The 17,349-nt window shown below is 39.7% G+C and overlaps 2 protein-coding genes across 2 annotated transcripts in view; one reads left to right on the top strand and one right to left on the bottom strand.

The window, feature by feature from the left end:
• The window catches only part of LOC117489203 (serine-rich coiled-coil domain-containing protein 2-like), a 38,483-nt gene extending 29,263 nt beyond the window's left edge, over positions 1-9,220 (bottom strand). Inside the window, exon 1 of the mRNA XM_034138376.1 lies at positions 8,755-9,220. The gene's annotated coding sequence lies outside the window, so the exon portion shown is untranslated. The remainder of the gene's footprint in view (positions 1-8,754) is intronic.
• Positions 9,221-13,130: 3,910 nt separating this feature from the next.
• On the top strand, positions 13,131-14,321 carry LOC117489216 (D(5)-like dopamine receptor). The gene has a single exon (XM_034138390.1). It carries the CDS (start codon positions 13,299-13,301, stop codon positions 14,319-14,321), a length of 1,023 nt encoding a protein of 340 aa, XP_033994281.1. The 5' UTR covers positions 13,131-13,298.
• The last annotated feature ends 3,028 nt before the right edge of the window (positions 14,322-17,349 follow it).

The following is a 17,349-nucleotide window of genomic DNA, read 5'->3' as shown; positions in this document are numbered from 1 at the left end:
TTCCTGCTTCTTCACACACATGCTCTCCAGTACAGGTTAGCTCTGAGTGTTAGCATGCTAATGTAAACATGCACCATATTACGTCCAAAACAGTCGGGCATTGTTTCTGATAGCAACGTTTCTGATTGGGCCGCGGGTCCACATTTCAGATATTACGTCATATCGGACGCAAATCTGGATCAGCTCCGTTGTAGCCCCGTTTTAGAGATTTGGGTACGGAGGAAAAGAGAGAGGGTTTTATTTTCTGGTGATGTAGAAAAGACATCAGAAAGTGCATTTTGCATGATAGGAGACCTTTACGTTTTTTTAAGAAACAATATAGCATTAAAAAAAAATGCTAAAGGCAAGTATTTACACCAAGTTTAACTATAATCTTAAAAGCTAAAGAATTTATAAATAAATAAACACATAGGACAATGAGTATATGTCAAACTACATTATATTATATTTTAAAGTGTAGAGCTTTTTACAAGAAGAATGAAAACAGGAAGTTGTGCACTGACTCACACGTCAATGGGGAACAGGAAGTAGTTTACACCATTTATTTGCATCTTTTCCCAGGTGTAAATCCTAATACCCAAACAGACTGTGCTGCCAACATGAACCTGTTTCAAATCAGCATGTTACAGGTATATTAGTTAGCATGTTTGTTAATGTTTTAAAGTATGGTGTCGAAAAGAAACAAGTAGAAAGAATCAGAAACGCTGTCTTTCAACAAATGCACAAATAACCCAGGTGCCATTGAAGATATGCATTCTTTTTGATAGCAGCGTGAAACCCACCGTGCCGTACCGTTAGCTTGTTAGCATGTTGTTGTTTGTAACCTTTAAAGTCCATTTTCTCTCGTAGAGGTAAACACAATAGTGACTGTTGTTAGAAACATATTTGGCTCTAAAACTGCAACACGATGAAAGCTTTCTTTGTTCCTTTGGGTTTATTTTAGGAAACTTGTTCAGGTACATGCTGTAACTTAAAGCTCCCCTATTCTACAGGTCTCAGATATATCCAGAGCCTGTCTCTGATTGGCTGAAACACCAAACAGATCATTGCAGCATTACCCATAATCCCCTCTGTTTCAGCCCTGTTTCCAAAGTGCTGATTCTCTGTCTGTTACTTTAGATGAAAATAAGGAGCCCCTCCCCACGCCCCTCTGAGAGAGATTTGGTTACAAAGAACTCAAGAGCCGCGTTCACACCGGAGTACATTTCACCGTACTTTTCGCGTTTAGTTCCGTTAGTACCCCTTATGTCGCGTTCACACCAAAAAGAGCACTTCATCTCGGGAACTTTTACCCCCATGTTTAGTGCCTGCTGAGAGATGGTACTTTCCTGGGGAAAAAGTGCCCCAGTTCTGATTGGCTGGGCGAATTGCAAACCACGCCCCGTACAACTTTGAAATGTTTTGTAGAGCCGCCATTGTATTATCCTCGCATTAGCATTATTAGCATTAGCATTCGCCCAGCGCACAAACGCAGAGAGACTAACTTATGGCAACACAAAAGAAAACATGGGAGCGGTGGAGATGAGGAGGTGTCGGCGTTCTGGCGATTTCCTCTGAAGGCTTCAGTAGAAGCTGCTGGGAGTCCCAGCAGCTTCTACTGAAGCCTTCCCCAACTCCGGGGACTTCCGGCCGGGGACTCCGGGTGGCAGTATACGCCGTGAAGTGGTTTGCGGCCTGCCAGTAAACCCAAAGCAGAAGAAGAAGAAGTGACGTCAGCGGCTCATTTGCATAATCTTCCCTCAGGGAAAAGTACTCCGGTGTGAACGCGATCTGTACTAAATGCCCTGCGGTAATAAGTGCCGGGGCTCTGAGTGCCGGCACTAAATACGGCAAAGTACTTGGTGTGAACGCGGCTAATGGTGCTCTAGGAGGAGATTCAGGTGATAAGGTGGAGGGGTTACCTTGGTTGCTGATTGGCTAATGGTTACACAAGACAAAGAAACATGACATCACAAAGTGCATTTAGCATAATAGGGGACCTTAAAGAAGTTACCGTGATTGATTACAGCTTTTCGCAGTAAAACCAGCCAATAGCTTTAGAAATCAAGTCTTTCTGACCGGATCAGAAACAAACATCTTCTCCATGTTGGAATCTAAACTGATGGAGACATTTCCAGTCTTTTGTCTATTAAATACGTCAGACTATTTAAACACTAAGTGGCTCGACAGCAGCTCGGATGATTTGATCCGAGGAGGAAACGGTGCAGACTTTCCAGATGGAAAAGATTCACCAAACATTTCCTGCATCCATTATCCATCAGAGAGGAAATGCACCCTGAGAGGCGGAGGAGAAGCTTTTAATACCGAAAGCCAGACTGAACACAAGCAGGCGCGTCTGATTTTATGCAAAGACTCGCTGTTTTAAATCAAATGAGTGATATATCAGTGAACAACTTTGGGTTTTGGATTCACAAATCCATACATTTAAGGAAATTACCTTAAACTTTAAGGGACTGGGAATGTCAGATATTTGATACGCCCAAAGCGTTAATCTAAAATGTTATAATCGATATAAATGATAGTTACTTGCAGCTTCTTGATGTTCTGTGTCAGCATTAAAGCTTTCCAGCTGGAGTTCAAATATATCTATCAGTCCAAAATAACCCTCAGATCGATCTTTATCAAAATATGTGCAGACCTACTGGACTGCAGTGTCCAATATGCAACTAAAGACGCAGTAATTCAAAGGTTTTAAGGTTTACAACTCAAGATTGTTGTGAAGATGAATAGACCGTATCGTGGCTGGTTCAAGACTTCTTAGTTTAGCTCTGAATAACAATGAGGAAACAAGGTCATTAATCATGTTTTGTCTAGCTTAAGGCGAGACACCCCAGGTGAATAGGGTAATTTTTTTAACTTAAAGATATCAGCTAAACATTTCTCCAGTTAATTACTTACAATAAGGCAATTGTTTTTTGTATTACAAGTTTTCTGAAATAGCATGTTTAAATATCCAAATGAACCATTATCTCATGAAATATGCGCATATTTTAACACATTTCAGGAACCGAAATCTGAACTTTGGATAAAGCCAGGATCAAAATTATTGTTTCATTTTGTAGTCATATTAGTATCTAAGGCTTTTACAGAAGGGATTTTGGATATCTCTTTGTATCACTCCATAAATCAGAAAATACTGTCAACAGCCCTAAAATATCAATTTTCACCATGTTTTTAGGTATAAAATGTTATATAATTCAGGCTATGAATTATATATGACCAAACCCTTCTGTAAAAGCCTTCATAATATTGATAGGAATATAACTGGAAGGTTTGGTGTATGTAACTGCTACTGAAGTGGACATTTCGAACTCAGAGTAGGAGAAAAAACTCATTTTGAGAAAAGGACCTTTAAAGATTGCAGTGTGACGCTAGCTAAACCCTCCTGTTATCTGGATGATAGCTTGCGCATCGACGCACTCCGTGAAGGTATTTCATGTTCGGGGTCATTTGTTTTTTGTATAACCTTGCTTTGTGCAAGTGACAATTGTTGTCGTCTTCTCTGTGAAAAAAATGTTCTCCGTTATTTTGCCATTTTCAGATTTAAATTTCTAGCGGAAAGCTAACCAGGAAGTGCTTTAGCACACCACGTGACGCATCTGAACGAATCACGTTGTCAGAAATTGACACCAGCCAATGAGATTTCGTTTCTTGGTTTAAGACCCCTTTGTACTTTCACGATTGGTTGCTGATACAAAGGAAATGACCATATTTGGATCCGATGAGATTGTGCAGGAGAAACGGAGCTTTCCAACGATACCTCTGATGACATGGTGCAAACAGCGGTCGCGGTACTTTATGTTACGTTAGAATGCTAACTTTTGGTGAATGTAGGAGAAATGTACAGACGCAAATAGACAAACTATAGTAAAATAAACACTTAAATGTGTATTTTGTACATTTTCCTTCCAAAAGCCTGAAAGAAAACATGTTATGGAATCAAAATAGCACAAAATCTCAAAATTGACCAGTGCAGGAAAACGATGTTTTTGCCTGCCGTGTCTCGCCTTAAAGAGACCCAACTAGGTTTCTCCAATGCAAGAACGTCCTGGTTTTATTTGTTAACTGTAAAACGTGTTCTGGTTTTGGACTAGTTGCTGATTAAATAAGGAACCGTTAGCTTCACCTCTGGGAACTCAATGGACATTACTCAATACTAAACACTGTTAATCAAGAGGATCAACGACATAGTGATGGGAATTACGGCTCTTTGAAGGGAAGCCGGATCTTATGGCTCCGTTCCTTTCCGAGAGCCGTTCAAAAGAGCCGGGGGGTTTTTAAGGGGGCGGGGTTAATAGGTTAATCTGCAAAATAATCACCAGGATAATGATTGGCTGTATCGCCAGAAATCTACTTTTACTCACAGAAAATGTATAACTTACTTCATCTCTCAGCCAAACTACTACTCAAGCAGCGTTACGCCATCATCTACGGCTAATGTGCATTCAGGAGAGCAGGTTCCCGTAAGGCGAGTGGATTCACGGCAGGAAGTGAACCAGCTATAGAAAGAACGGCTCTCACCAAGTACGACTCGGTTCCCTTCGTTCGTACCAAAGAGCCGCTCAAAAGAATCGATCGTACGCGAACGTCACATCACTACAACGACAGAAAAATCTATTAATACCGGGTAAACTGCAGTCCTACAGAAAGCTACTACAGCTGACTAATGGCGCATTTCCACTACACGGCCTCGCTCTGCCCCGCTCGGTATGGCTGGGCCTCGTTAGGACTGGCTCACTTTATGGCGCATTTCCATTAGAGTTTAGGAACTGGGGTAGTAACTATAGTAACGCAGTGTAGGCGGAGCCGTGACGTCATCTTCAATGAGAACCCCAGAAAAACAACACAGCCGTTAGCTGTTAGCACTCAGAGCTCACAGCTCCTCATATATGTTCAGAAACTAGACACAAGTTAAACAAGTACAAACCACAGACTGCCTGTGTCATGGTGAATACAGTCGCTGCTTTATTTATGTCTGTATAGGCCGTTGTTGTGAGTGTGGACGGTCGGAGCATATACTGCGTTAGCTTAGCCAATCTCCATCTAGAAAACACGCATTTTAAAAGGTTCTTCGCCTGCCGTCTGTCTGCAGACTTGACAAAGCATTAATTCATGGTTTTTACTAACCGGTATCAGTATGTTGTTACTTCATCATTTAGAAACATGTATTACAATTAAATCACGGTCAAATATGTCCATCTTGTTGTAGTTGTAGCCCCCTTGCCAGCGATGCTCTCTCTAGTTTAGCATACTCAGCCCGACTCAGCCTCGTTGTCTCTGGCCCTAGACCCACAATTTTATGAGGCCAGAAAAACTGTGAATTAGGACCCGCCGGCCGGTACTAGGCCAAGTGGAAACGCAACCAAAGACGGGCCGCTGACGTCACTGCCCTCTTAAACCGTGCTCCGCGCTGTAGTGGAAACGCGCCATAACACCTCGATGTAAAGGAGAGGACAAACAAAGAGAGCAAACGAAGGGTCGTAAATAAACAGAAAGAGGAAGCAGTGACTCAGCAGAGACTCAGCGATGGAGAGAAAGGGAAAGTCAGTAAATAAAACGAGTCGGCAGGACGTTAGCCGTGAAGCTAACTGATGACTGGGCTTTAAAGGGGCCTCTTTAAGAGCTTCTCACTAATTAACCTCAGAGAGTAATGAAGCGTGAGGACTGAGTCAGGTCTACACTTTCATATTTAATGTCACATTGTCTTTATTTAGTGTTTTGTGCTACAGATCTATTCACCAGATGGGATGTTGTTGTGCTTTGAGAACAGACTGGAAAATGTATTTTTGCTAAGCAGGACCTAAAAGCTTCTCCCTGCATCTGTATCATGTGTTAATAAACATTACAAAACCATAAGGAAGAGTACTATTAGTTATAAATCACATGCACTTCAACATACAATCTTTTACCGTTAGAATACTGGTGTCGTAATGAAGTAAAACCGGTCATACTCCGTTATATCTTTTTTATTTTGCTGTGAAAACATCTGGATGTATTTAAGTTTCTCCTCAAAACCTACAGGATTGCATATCAACGCATCAAGATAACTTATCATTTACCAACGGCTAATATTTAAATTTGACTGAATAGTGCCTAAACCATCATAATGTAACTCAATGGAAACTCCGTTAGCTTTAGCGTTAGCTTTAGCATTAGCTTTTAGCTCTCCAACACCAAAGGGAATTCCTTACGTGAAAAACTACAATAAAAAATGGATTTCTATAATTGACTTCTGCCCAATGTTGTGTCAAATCATCATATCATCAGTTATAATCATATATAGATATATTATTATGATTGCCTTGTACCAAATAGCGCTAGAACACATCTTAATGTAACTCAATGTTAGCTTTAGCCTTATCTTTTAGCTCTATATCACCAAATAAAAAATGCATTGTTAAAAACCTACTATAATAACTGGATTTATTTAATAAACCTTTTCCCAATACTTATTTTTACTAACTAGAGCATGAACACACCATATTGTAACTCAATGCAACCTCTGTTAGCTTTAGCTGTTAGCTCTGATATAAGAACGTAAATGCTCTTTCTGTGAAAACCTAATATAGAAACTGTGTTGCTATAATTTAGCTTCCCCCAAGTTAATGTTATACTGATAAGAGCTTGAACGCACCACAATGTAACTTGAGGGAACCTCCGTTAACTTTAGCTGTTAGCTCCGTTATTTAGCCAAGTAAGACTCTGCTTCTAACCGCTAACGCTAGCTAGCTCCCATGCAGATTGAAATGTCTAGCATGTAGCATTATCAGTGTATGTAGCCTATTTTAGCACTTTTTGAACATTTAAGGACATATTCACAATTCCACAATGATTACGGTCCAAATAAAGGTGATTGTTTGACTGCTAAAGCTAAATAAATGGATTTAAAGTTGGTACCAAAGGAGTAAAAACCAAGAGAGAACCTATCAGATCAGCTCTTTCCTCCATTGACCACAGAAACCACCTCCAGGAGCCATAGGTAAATCACTGGAACTAAAGAATGTAAATAATGGGGTTAGACGTGAGAAATGAGGAATGTGGAAACACCGAAACGCTGATTAACCCTCGAAACATTCCTCACAGAAACTGGAACAACTTTCACATGTTTCAGTCGTTTCTCCTCCGTTTTCACTTCACCAATATTTTGGGGGTTTTTGTCGATCAAAACAAGACATTTTAAGATTTCAGTTTGAACTGTGGGAACGTGTGATGGAAGCTTTTCAATTAGCCTGTTACATATTAAAAATACATGAGTTAAAATATGTTTTAGTGTTTATAATTCACTGAAACACCTGCTGTTATGAATATTCATTTAGGGAAAACACCTTTAGATTAATATTAATTGTGTTTATACAGTGAATACAAGGTTTGTAGTGAATGTATTTTATTTAAGGTAGAAAACTTACATTTCAGTAATAATTGTATGATTGTTTTTGCTTAGAAACACTGATGACGTCTCACTGATGTACTGTACATACATATCTATTGTAAAGAGGTTTAATAATTTAAATGCAGACTATCAACAGCGTCATGTTTCAATAATGCAGCAAACTATTATGGGATATCATATAAACACTGTCTTTTCATATTATATAAGGCATCAACTCCTAATTGTTTATTATCATTTAATTTGTTGCATGTTTTATTGATTAAATACATAAAACAACTCATCAACTGCTGGTATGTTATTGCTGCTATAATTAAATTTACCATTTCATAATTAATGTAATGTAATAAATCAGAGAAACGTCTATATTTATTTATTTCATTAACATTAATGTGTCTCCAAGATACATTTGCAAACATATTTTGAATATTTCTTAATATGTGTAATTCAATTCTTAGTATCTGTATATTATATTTAAACAGGTTACTTTTACGTATTAATGAACAATACAGTGTGGTCATTTGTATTTTTTTAAATAATGTGATATTTGAACACGTATTTTAAACATATTTTCATTATAATAACATATTGTGTGTTGTTTGTGTGTGTTGCTAATCATCACACACCAAAACAATATCCCTGTATTTGTGAAAACCAACAAAATAGAATGTATTTTATCGTATACTTACATAGCAGGTGATAGATTGCATATGATAATGGATTTAAAGGATGTCAAAGGTTAATATAAAGTCGATATGTCTGGTTAGCATCAAACAGCATCACTGTGCTGTCATTCAGAAGCCCGTTAAGAAAACACTCCATTTTAACCAGCTGTTTGGAGCTAAATATGTCACTTTTTCACCATTATTTTAAGGAGTGTGTAATGCATGTAATGTTATATGTTTGTATATATAAATATGGGGTAACATTGATGTGTTAGAGTTGCATTAAAAGGGGGATATTTGCGAAAAAGTCACCTCAATGCTGTGCTGTCATTCAGAAGCCCGTTAAGAAAACACTCAATTTAAGCCAGCTGTTTGGAGCTAAATATGTCACTTTTGACCAGTTATGTAAGGAAAATATAATGCATGTAATCTTATGTATGTGTATATATGAATATGGGATAACATGGATGTAATAGAGTTATATTTAAAGGAGGATATTTGCAAAAAGTCACATCACTGTGGTGCTGTCATTCAGAAGCCCGTTAAGAAAACACTCAATTTTAACCAGCTGTTTGGAGCTAAATGTCACTTTTCACCAGTTATGTAAGAGACATATAATGCATGTAATGTTATATGTGTGTATATATGAATATGGGGTAACACAATTATATTATAAGGAGGATATTTCCCAAAAAAACTCACCTGCAGGGTAGACGGAGCATCAGACGTCAAAATGCGGAAATGTGCAATTGGAGATGTTTGAATGAAGCCATCTGGATGTCAGTGAGGATTTTCTTCAGTTAAATCCAGCCGAAGACAGTGTAAGAGCCCACAGCAGAAGATACAAGTCCTGATAATGAGTAACAACCAGAATAAAATCCACTGGAGATCCGAGAGGCGAGAATTCTCCGTTTTGCTGCCGGGTTTTGGCTGCTGTTTTCCGGCCTGCAGCTACCGCACACTACGGGGTCTCCGCCATGTTCCCGCTCACCTTGCAGGGGTTCATTCTCTGTCAGCAGGTGAACAAATATCCAAAAGAAAAGCCTTGTGTGTTTCCCGTGTGTGTGTGTGATAAATAATTCCCGTGTGTGTGTGTGTTGTTGCACATGTGCGGAGGACGAGCTGCTGGGACTGAACTAGCTGCTGAATCATCTACACACACTCAAACACACACACACACACACACAAACACACACACACACACGACAGAACAGCTGACAGTGACGTCATCATGCACTGTAAACATAACCCGTTCCTCCCCGGAAGATTTTTAATTAAACATGTATTTTTTAACTAATCTTTTGTGAAATCATCCTGTTATCTTCAGCATTATTTATGACCATAATTTAATCCCAGGGTTATTATATTTACTAATCATTATATTTATAATTATTATTTTACAGTAACTCCACCACCTTGTGTTTGATTTTGGAATAACTGCTGAGAAAAAAAATCACTGGAAATATTATTACCAACGTAAAATAGGTATAATAATAATGATGATTATATAATTGGATGTCTAAATTGGCCCAAATGCATTTAAAAAAACGAAATACTTAAAAACAAAAAAAAAGTATTTTTAACATCCTGTCAGAATCTCCCCGGGCAAATAATCTGCGTGTATTTTTAATATCTATAATGTTTTAATATTTATTTTAGTGTATTATTACCTATCATGCAAAATGCACTTTCTGATGTCTTTTCTTCATCACCATGTGACCCCGGTGCGTCAGGGAACTCACGCAGCGTCAGAAAATAAAACCCTCTCTCTTTACCTCCGTACCCAAATCTCTAAAAACGGGGGAACAACGGAGCTGATCCAGATTTGCGTCCGATATGACGTAATATCTGAAATGTGGACCCACGGCCCTATCAGAAAGTTGGTATCAGAAACAATGCCCGACTGTTTTGGACGTAATATGGTCTTTGTTTACATTAGCATCGCTAACACTCAGAGCTAACCTGTACTGGAGAGCATGTGTGTGAAGAAGCAGGAAATAAAAAGGAACTCACCTTGTGGTATAACCGGCAAGAGAGAAAGCCTTTGAGCTCCATACTGTTTCAGAGAGAATCCTTGATAATCCATGATATGGCGTTTCATCACGGCAGCATTTAGTTTAGACAGTAGCTGCCGGGTCCCGCATGAGCTCAGACCCCTACTTTTTAATTTTTAAAGCTTTATACCCAAAATCAGCACTTTAGAAACAGGAAGTGAAATAGAGGGATATGAGGCATGGCTAGAATGATCTGTTTGGTGTTTGGAGCAAAACACTTCAGACATGTTTTTTATATATTTGTATATATCTGAGACCTATGCTATTGCCTAAAGATAGCATGATAGGTGACCCTTAATATCCTGTAACATTTAATACAATACATACAAAAATGTAATCATGTGTCTGCTTCTAAATACAATATGTACAGTTCAAATGATAGTGTTATATATTATGGTTTATAAAGGTATTTATTTATCATATATATATAATTAAATATTAAGAAATGTGCTTATGCCAATTCACAATGTGCAAAATGTCTTTGTTAAAAATGTGTTTTTTCTCAGAAAATGTGTTAATATATTTTAGTATTATATAAGTCAAAAAGTCAAAGTCAGCTTTATTGTCAAGAATTCTACATGTTGTACATCCGGAAATATCGAAATATCGTTTCCCGCAGTCCTACAGTGTGACATGTATACATCAAACAAAAAATTAAAAGGGCCTAGATAAACATGGTATACAGTTTAAAATGTTAATAATAATATATATAGAGATGTCAGAGTAATCTTGTACTTGAGTAAAAGTAGAAGTACTCAGACCTTGTACTTGAGTAAAAGTAGAAGTACTCAGACCTTGTACTTAAGTAAAAGTAGAAGTACTCAGATCTTGTACTTGAGTAAAAGTAGAAGTACTCAGATATTGTACTTGAGTAAAAGTAGAAGTACTCATATCTTGTACTTGAGTAAAAGTAGAAGTACTCAGATCTTGTACTTGAGTAAAAGTAGAAGTACCAGAGTGTAGGAATACTCGAATACTTGAGTGAATGTACTTAGTTACTTCCCACCCAGACATAACTATATACAAATTAAATAAATAAAATTAATCAGACGTAAAACAGTTTGTCACATTTGCAGATTAGTTTTACATGCAAACGATTGTTGTGTACTTATACATGTTTCCTTTTTTTTTAAATGAAGAGTATCCAGTATTTCTGGTGATGTGTTGTCAGTGTGTCTCCAGCAGAGGGCAGCACTCTCCTTTCAGCTTTCTAACACATTGCCTCACTTATTAAACTTTGGGCACATCGTAAAAAAGGATAAATATATTTAGCTTTATTGATCTTAAATGTGTAAATGATCATCTACAGAATAGACAGTATCAAATATAAATACATACATGTCATTCCACTCAAATATACTAAAATATAAACATAGACATTTATAACATTACACAATTGTGCAAATGGTTTTTAAATGGAGCTGCACTGAGTGAGAGTGAGGTGTGCTGAAAACACCTCAAGAGAATCCCCCAAATTCGGTCTGAAATTTGAAATCGAAATAGTTTTGCTATTTTCTTCTGCAAGTATTTGTGCCTTACATCTCTCTCAGCTGTGACCCACGTGATCATCCAGATATGAGATAGGTTTTATTCTGCAGCCTGAGCTCAGTATTAGTCTTTGTATTAATTCATTTAGATAAAAAGGGGTTACCTTAACAACATATTACAGACTCTCTCTCTCTCTCTCTCTCTCTCTCTCTCTCTCTCTCTCTCTCTCTCTCTCTCTCTCTCTCTCTCATCCTCTGCTCTCTCTCAGGCTCTCTCTCTCTCTCTCTCTCTCCCTCTCTCTCTCTCTCTCTCTCTCTCTTCTCTCTCTTCAGTGTGATGCTGTGCAGCTGAGAGGGGGAACATGCATTATTCTGCATCCTGAGTTCAGTATACGTTGTAATATTGTAACCTGTAACTTTCTGACATTATAATTTAGAGTTTTTGGACAGTACATGTTTCTGGTGCGCAGTATGCTGTGATATGAAACGGTAAATATGATTTATTCAGCAGCCTATTCGTCTTATTATTATTGCATTTAGATAAAAAAGGTTACCTGTAACTTTCTTACATTATGATTTGGAGTTTCTGGACAGTAAATCTCTCAGTATGCTGTTGATGTGAAACGGTAAATATCTATTATTCCAGGAAAGTCCATTATTAGACTTTTTATTATTTTAGATAAAAAGGGTTACCTTAACAACATCATATCATAGACTGTTTGAATACTCTCTCTCTCTCTCTCTCCCTCTCTCTCTCTCCTCTCTCTCTCTCTCTCTCTCTCTCTCTCACTCTCTCTCTCTCTCTTCTCTCTCTCTCTCTCTCTCTCTCTCTCTCTCTCTCTCTCCTCTCTCTCTCTCTCTCTCTGTGCAGTTTGATGCTGTGCAGCTGAGAGGGGGGGACATCTCTCAGCTGCACAAGAGGGTTTTCTTCTCCGCGCGCTGAGGCTGTTTGGACACGCGGACACGGTGCTGGTGCGTTGGGATGAAGCATGGATGTTTAATAAGAAGTGGATCCAGCGTTGGAGATGGGGTCTTTCTTTCCTATGAGAGCCGCTAATTGGCGAAGACAAAATGGCCTGACGTTTTCGAGAGCAAAACGTCACAGATTACCCATCATGCCTTGCTGTCAGAGCAGAAGTACCTGTATGTAGTTTATAGAGCATGCGCAGTTTCCATTAAGCCCCGCCTCCTGTCATTAAGCCCCGCCTCCGATCTCCCGTTCTCGGCTCAGTCCAACAAATGGAGAGAGAAAATAAATCTGGATTCGGCTTTTTGCGCATTTTACAACTTTAAGGACCTAATGAATCTAATAAGAGTTATACAAGTGTTCGTGCTGGTAGTTTATTTAGTTAAAAACATTTTTTTACAGACGTCTCTTTCCCCATGTTAGTCAATGGGAAAAAGTCTTTCTGGGCCGGGTGACGTCACGGACTGATACGGAAGTTGTAGTACCGCCGTTTGGACACTACGAATATTTTCCTCAGAGTCCGGAGCACTTCTTCCTGGGGGCTTGCACGTTGTGATGAGCAGCCTCAGCCTCCGCACGCTCACCGGCTGCGTGCTCTTTTCCCTGATTGTCTCCACGCTCCTCGGGAACGCTCTGGTTTGCCTCGCGGTGATCCGGTTCCGCCACCTCCGCTCCAAAGTCACCAACTCCTTCGTGGTGTCGCTGGCGGTGTCCGACCTGTGCGTGGCCGTGCTCGTGATGCCGTGGCGCGCCGTGTCCGAGGTCTCTGGCACGTGGCTTTTCGGACGCTTCTGTGACACGTGGGTGGCTTTTGACATCATGTGCTCCACCGCGTCCATCCTGAACCTGTGCGTCATCAGCATGGATCGATACTGGGCCATTTCCAGTCCTTTTCGCTACGAGAGAAGGATGACGCGCAGGTTCGCTCACCTGATGATCGGTGTTGCGTGGACGCTCTCCATTTTAATCTCCTTCATCCCCGTGCAGCTCAACTGGCACCGTGTGCAAAACTCCACCTCAGCGATTAACATGTTGGACTGCAACACTCGCCTGAACCGAAGCTTCGCCATCTCCTCGTCGCTCATCAGCTTCTACATCCCCGTGGTGATCATGGTGGGAACGTACACGCGTATTTTCCGCATCGCTCAGACCCAAATCAGGCGCATTTCGTCCCTGGAAAACGCAGCAGCGACAGCAGGACGAAATCCACGAAACCACCACCATCGTGTTTCGACTCAGGAAGAGAGTTCTCTGAAGACGTCTTTCAAGAGAGAAACCAAAGTGCTGAAGACCCTCTCCGTCATCATGGGGGTTTTTGTGTTCTGCTGGCTGCCGTTTTTTGTGTTGAACTGCGTGGTTCCTTTCTGTGATTCGCAGAGAGGAAGTGCGTGCGTCAGCGACACGACTTTCAGCGTTTTCGTGTGGTTCGGATGGGCGAATTCCTCCCTGAATCCGGTGATTTACGCCTTCAACGCGGACTTCAGGAAGGCCTTCTCCACGCTGCTGGGCTGCGGGAAGTTCTGCTCCAGTTCTGAGGTGCAGGCGGTGGACTTCAGCAACGAGTTGGTGTCCTACCGCCACGACTCCACCCTGCAGAAGGAAGTAGTTCCGGTTCCAGGTGTGCAGAGACAGGAAGTGAACTTCGACAAAGTCTCTGTCATCTTTCAGTGTGAGGCGGAGATCTGTCTGGACCTCATGCCCTTCAACTCCTCCGGTCCCAACGACTGCTACCTGATCCCGGGTCAGATCCACGACCTGTGAGGGGCACACAGACTTTAAAGACTCTTCTTTGCTGCCAAATTGTAAATTTAAATTAAAATGTTAACTTTATTCTCAGTAAAGATGTGTTTCTATCCGGGGGTTTCGAGACAAGCCCTCAAAAACTTCAGTGACGTCATTTTTTTTCATGTGGGGATATTGCGACAAACGTCAATGGGCCCAACAAGACTTTTTCCCATTGACTTACACTTAATTCTCTTAAACTTTAAAGCTTTTTTTTGGTGCAAAATTCAAATGTTATGCTACCTGATCCTGGACCAGTGAGCAGCCTCCGGGGCTTTGACGACTCTTCATTGGTGCCAAATTGCAAATTTAAATTTAAATGTAAACTTTATTCCCAGTGTTTTTATCCGGGGGTTTCGAGACGAGCCCTCAACATTTTCTGGTGAAGCAACATTTTTATTTTATGCTACCTGATCCCGGGTCAGATCCACGACAAAGTTTTTCTCCAGATGTTGACTTCTTACTCAGCAAAGATGTGTTTTCATTCTTAAAAAGTTCTGTTGAATCAAATGTTTTGTACTGGTCAAAATATAGTACTTCATTCCCCTCCTAGTGTGTGACGTGATTGGGCACAAAAATACTTTTACCCATTGATTTCCACTCATTTTCTCAAAAATTAGACTATTTTTAAATGAAAATGTTGACTTTATTTTCAGTAAAGATGTTTTTTCATCCGGGGATTTCGAGACAAGCCTTCAAAAAGTTACGAGTCTTTTAAACAAAGCCATCCATTTGTTTAGCTATTATTATTAAATATAATGAAAAATGACCTTATAAATAAACTGTGTCAATGTTATCATTATCCTATTTGTATTTAGTGCCTCTACTGTCACATGTTTCCATGCTTATACTAAAGAAATTAATCAAATTCAGTTGTTTTAATAAATGGTTAAATGTACTTTATCGTCTCGGGGGGGAAATTGTTTTCAAAATGTTGCTTAAAAACCACACGTTATAATAAAAGGTAAAGTAATTATAGTTTAAAAGCACATGTTCAGCACAGGGGTAATGTAAAGTGCTTTTTACATTTGTATTAACCTACTAAATAAATGATAAATGCATAAAAGAGAGAGGATATTATTACAAATCGTAGTATAGTATAATCTGCAGAAAGTATTTGAATAAAACATTGTTATATGCAAACACACGTGCAAACTTCAGTCTGTCATTAACCAAACACATCTCATCTCAAGCCATGAGAGCTATGGTCATGTTAAGCATGCATTTGAAACCATACACACTTTAGTGCATAAATTAGCTGCAAAAAACCACTTTGCACGTCTGAGAGCGAACACAACATCTGATAAAAACACAATTACCCAAGGCCTGTTCGATACAAAAGATTCACCTTCAACTGATGTATTTTAAAAAGTGTCTGAATGTTAGGTTTTAAAGCACGGTGCAGGGTTGTGTTTTTCTCCGAGCTGTTGCTTTAGAGTGTGACGTCTGAACGCGCTGTGTTTGATGTGAGGGTCTGGAGCTTTCATATGTTAGAGACCCACCGTCATTAACAACAATTACACAATTAGCTCCAGTGGTTCATTGGCCCTTCAGGTAATCGCAGGAGGTTTTAGTCGAGGAAACATACGGATGAAGAGAGGAGAGGATTTAGATAGAGACGTTTCAGAAAAGACCATTTCCTGTTTCTGGTTTTCAATACTGGACCCTTTTCTCAAAAGCTTCACATCTTCAGAACATTTTGACGGTAAAATTGTATTTTCTACGGTACGGTGTCCGACAGGTGCAAATGTCGACCCACGTCTCCTCCTTCAGGAGAAGCAGCTTCAGAAAGGATGCAGGTATAGAAACCCAAAGGTTCCACATGAAGAAACATCTCCAGCAACAACACGTGCAGCGTTTAGAGAACATTCAGCAGCTTGAGGATTATAAAACTGTCTCTGTTGTTAATGGTCTTATTTTAACAATGTGATCACATGACTGGCTGTTAGCCCTGGTTTTTGGTTAAGTTGACCAAAAACTTTGGTGACAGAAAATGTAAAAGTTGATAAAGGCTAAAATTTGACAAAAAAAAAAATCTGGACCAAATAAAAAATGTTCACAAAAGAAAGTTGATAAAAACTTAAAGTTGACTAAAACATTTTTTTGACAAAAACTAAATGTGGACCAAATAAAAACGAAATTGAAAAAAAATGTTTACCTAAAGAAAAAGTTGTTTCCCAGAAAAAAGAAATACAATTAATGTTGGCGAGTTGCATTGTCTTTTTTAGGGGGGGGGGGGGATTATAAAGCAACTGTCTCTGTGTCAGAGTGAGTCGTCTCATAACTCTAAGTGTGTGTCAGTATATCTGAAATGACTAGGTTAGCTACGTTAGCTAGCTAGCTTACAGCAGATTGTCAGTATCATCAGAAGGAGTCATGTGACCACTTTGTTCAAATAAGACCATCAAACATTTCAGGTGAGTTTCCAACAACTGAGAAGATCAGCAGCAGGTTGAGTGTCCTCTGTGTGAGAAGCAAGGTCAAAGGTCAGGAAGCAAATCATCACACACACACACACACACACACACACACACACACACACACAACACACACACACACACACACACACACACAGAGACACACACACACACACACACACACACACACACACACACACACACACAGCAGCACACACACACACACACACACACACACACACACACACACACACACACACACACACACACACACACACACACACTTTCATCTGCGGGAGAAGAAGGGGGGTTAGGGTTGGATCCTCTTCACTTTTGAGCCTCGAACAACGCCGGCTTTGTGTCTCAGAGACTCTTGACGTAAACACAGCCCCCCCCCCACAGTGCCCCCCCCCCACCTCTCCTTATATCTACACTGAAACACCCCCTGAACACAGAGAGTCGACTTTAATAAGGACTGTGCATCCCTTTGTGGTCTTTCTTGTGTTTATTACCAGTTGCTTTGTGTTGCGCTGCATCATGTAGACCCTAACCACATTGTGGATTTCTTTACATGTCTTTTCTCAGTTTTT

Source organism: Trematomus bernacchii, unplaced genomic scaffold, assembly GCF_902827165.1.
Source record: "Trematomus bernacchii unplaced genomic scaffold, fTreBer1.1, whole genome shotgun sequence".
Lineage (NCBI taxonomy): Eukaryota > Metazoa > Chordata > Actinopteri > Perciformes > Nototheniidae > Trematomus > Trematomus bernacchii.
This window is presented reverse-complemented; position numbering and strand designations above follow the sequence as displayed.